This window comes from Myotis davidii, unplaced genomic scaffold (genome assembly GCF_000327345.1).
Source record: "Myotis davidii unplaced genomic scaffold, ASM32734v1 scaffold325, whole genome shotgun sequence".
Lineage (NCBI taxonomy): Eukaryota > Metazoa > Chordata > Mammalia > Chiroptera > Vespertilionidae > Myotis > Myotis davidii.
Window position 1 is genome coordinate 189,186 of NW_006296057.1, and position 3,882 is coordinate 193,067.

The 3,882-nt window shown below is 42.1% G+C and overlaps 1 protein-coding gene across 6 annotated transcripts in view; it reads right to left on the reverse strand.

Moving 5' to 3' along the window:
• Window positions 1-3,882, reverse strand: part of IFT74 (intraflagellar transport 74) — an 84,191-nt gene that overhangs the window by 27,959 nt on the left and 52,350 nt on the right. For all 6 annotated transcript variants that reach the window (XM_015568659.1, XM_015568660.1, XM_006770992.2 and 3 more), the window contains one exon: window positions 1,368-1,421. In XM_015568659.1, coding sequence (XP_015424145.1) covers window positions 1,368-1,421 — 54 coding nt within the window. The remainder of the gene's footprint in view (window positions 1-1,367; window positions 1,422-3,882) is intronic.

Here is a 3,882-nt window from a genome sequence, read left to right on the forward strand (position 1 = left end):
TTGAGGAAAAAGAAGACATATTTAATACTTTAAACAATAAAAAAAACACCAATGAATTAATTTTGATACTTGCTAATATTTTAAGGAAATTTTGGGATATTGTTAAATCAAAGTTGGCAATTAGTGCTTTATAGCATGCTTCTTTAAAGGTAACTATTGACATCAGGCCTATAAAACTTCATATTTTATAGGTCTAGCAAAATGACACTTTAAGAAGAAAACCAGGAATAGATAATTTATATCAAGTGAAGAGAGGCTACAACTAAAGACTACTAAATGTGACAGAACTAAGTAACAATAAATAAATATTACAAAAGCTAAAAAAAGGTGAAGTTATTAAAGGTGAACATAGTGAAGCATATAAAAGAGAATATTCAATATTCAAGCAGTAAGTGGTCTATAGATTATCTATATATAATATGCAAATAGACCGAACGGCGGAACAACTGAACCGGTCGCAATGACATGCACTGACCACCAGGGACACATGTGGTACATGGCGGGTGTCGGCTGCGGCGGGATGGAGCAGGTGAGCAGGGGCACCAAACCAAGGCTGGGTGCCGGTCACTGTTATCGGGGTGAGCCTCTGGTGGTTACTGAAAGTTCTTTGCTCCCGTGTGCCGCAGTCCTGCCCAGGGCTCACATCTGCTGCTGGCACCGGCCCCGCTCGCACCTGCTGCCAGCGCCAGAGCCACCACTCGCACCCACAGCTGGCGCCTGCCCCACTTGCACCCGCAGCTGGCACCAGAGCCGCTGCTCGCACCCACTGCCGGCATTGATCACCCCTGAGGGTTTCTGAGGGGCGATCGAGGCAGCAGCCACCACTCCCACCTGCTGATGGTGTCAGCCCTGCTCGCACCCACTACTGGCGCCAGCCCCAATCGCTCCACGCCATCAGCTGGTGCGAGCAGGGCTGGCATCGTCAGCACGTGGGAGCAGAGACAGTGGAAGCAGGGCTGCCAGCAGACAGGGCACCAGGGGCCACAGCAGGAGGGGCTGGGCAGTGGCGCAGAGGATGGGCCAAGACCTGCCCCTTTGCCCACTGCAGTCTTGCAGCCCAGAGTTCCTTTCAAGGTGCATGAATTCGTGCACTGGGCCCCTCGTATAGACTATAAATAAATACTAGATTTAAAATCTGTCCCTAACATACATTAATACATACACTTACACATATACAAACTTTCTTAGAATTCTCTACCTATCCCATATGCTAGATATTTATATAATTCTTCAAGGCAAATACTTTGAATGTCCACACTTCTGCATTTATTAGCCATTATTTCTTCCCAAATGAGATCTCTGATTTGGTATAAATGAACAGTTACCTGAAAATATAATATTTTCATATCTATAAGACTACCACTTACCATCCATACTTTCCTCCCTTTTTTTTAGTTCCTTGTACTTCTGATTCATTTCACCTATGAGATAGAAAATATAATATTAATTTCAAAAATTCCAGATACAATATTCTAAATTAGAAACATCTCTTAGGTACTCCACATGTGATTATTCATTGAATATTCAGTACTTTCAATTAGGTGTAATTCTTATACACTGACTTACAGAATCTTTTAAAACCACTATATTTGTATGTTTAACTATCTGGAAAGGACTTAAAGGCTTTCCAATGGTTCTCTATTTCAGTCCCAACTTTGAGCTATTCAGCCTACACATGAACACTCCTGGTAACGGAAACATAAGCTCCAACGAAAGTTCATTCCATCTTTGAATAGCTCACATGGGCAAGCAAGACAGTGGGCTACCTCCCCGACAGAGCTTCAAGTCTAGGTATTTAACAAGTAATTAAAATGTACTAAGTGCTATGGTATGAAAAATAAAGGGTATTATAGAAGCATACAACAAGGACAACTAATTTAGTTGAGGAGCTCAGGGAAATTTTCTCTAAAGAAGTAGTAATTAGGCTGCATTATAAAGAATAAAGGAATAAGAGTTACCTGGTCAAAGAACAGAAGATTAATTTCAAAGTCAAAGCATTACAAGTACAGAAATATGAAGGTAAGGATGGCTATGACATTGAAAGGGTAATATGGCGAAGGCAGAGAAGGTAAGTGAAAAGTGGCACAAACATGAGGCACGTTATGAGAAATCTTATAAGACACTTATTATAAAAGTTTGGACTTCCTTCTAAGAACAATGGTAAAATTACCGAAGAATTTTAAGCAGGGGAATAAAATGGTCTGTTTTCATTTCTAAAAAAAAATTTCTGATCTGGAGAATAGAAATGAGATGGAGGTTATAAGACTAGTTAGGAGCTTGTTACAGTAATGTGGGTGACAGATGAAGGTTGCGTGGAGTAGAGTGGTGGCAAATTAGGATGTAAGGTGGTAAGTATTTGTTTGAGACATTTAAGAGCCAAAGGATTTTGGTGAGGGTTAAACAGGGAGGAGTCAAATATGACTCCCAGATTTCTCCTGGAGTAACTACAGGACGTGGTGGCATTATTAATTAAAAGGAGAAGCAGCACGTTGAAGAAGCTGCTTATAGCAGTTCTGGACATGTTTCATTTAATATATGTAAGGGACATGCTCAAAAGGGCAAAAATCCGAGGACCAGACAGCTGGATGAAATCTGACACAGGCTGCAGAAAAGCCTCATCAGCAGAGATGGATTATAATTACGTTATACAAACAGGATTTCCAGTGTAACCAAAACTGAGCTGGAGGCACATGGTCTTTTCTTGGGCTAGTGAGACAGCTGCAGCCCTGTGTCCCCAGGGCCCCAGGAGAGTAGGCAGAATGAATGTGTGTTTGCTTCATTCTGGACAGACTAAGGAAGCTTATTAGGATGATGCCAAGCAAAGAAGGAGGGGATAAAAGGCTAAAGGGGTTCCTGATAAGAAGCCAGCATCTAGTCCAGGGGTGGGCGAACTTTTTGACTCGAGGGCCACAATGGGTTCTTAAACTGGACCGGAGGGCCGGAACAATAGCATGGATGGAGTGTTTGTGTGAACTAATATAAATTCAAAGTAAACATCATTACATAAAAGGGTACGGTCTTTTTTTTTTTAGTTTTATTCATTTCAAACGGGCTGGATCTGGCCCGTGTGCCGTAGTTTGCCCACGGCTGATCTAGAAGGACTTTAGGAAGAAGACTTCAAAGAAAATAGGGGAGCCCAGAGACTCAGAGACTAAAACCCAGGTTAGCGGTGCTCCATCTAACTTCCTATAGCACATCAGTTCTTCTCAGCACTGGCTACAGTAGCAATGACGGGAGGGAGCAGAGACACATAATCGGGTAAAGCTGCTAATTTCATGGAGGCAGGATTTCCACTTGGACACAGACTTGCTTGGTGGGAAGTGAGTTAAAAGTACACAAAGCTGAAGGCAGCCAGAGACCTGGGTCAGTGAACAGCTTTTTTTCTTTCTGGTCAGAAAATATTTTACCCAGGCTCGTTCTGATACACAGAAAATCTTGTCAAGGCCCCCAAACAGTACTGTCTAAGGACAGTGCATACCCAGTGGTCATGAATTCCTAGCGAGGGAATACCAGGACCTACAGGGAACACTGGGTTCACTCAGGCTAAGGCTTCGAATGCATGAATGACTTTACTGAACTACTACTCAGTTCAAAAGATCAGCAATGGTCTCAGAGCATGACTAGCTGTGAGGGGAAGGAAAAGAGAACATTTGTTACCAATGACAACCTTTATAAATGATTACGTTTTTTAAAGATGAATTAAGATTAGACCTATAAAAATGTCATCATTCATTTACCTTACGGCAATGCATTTTGAGTGGGAAACGGAGAGAAGTGGTGTGTGTAGCACATATAATCTGGAATAAATGCCCTCAGAGGAGGTGATGTGCATGTAAATGTTATAAATCAGCTGAGAAGTAGCAGAAAAGTTAGTGTCTGCTG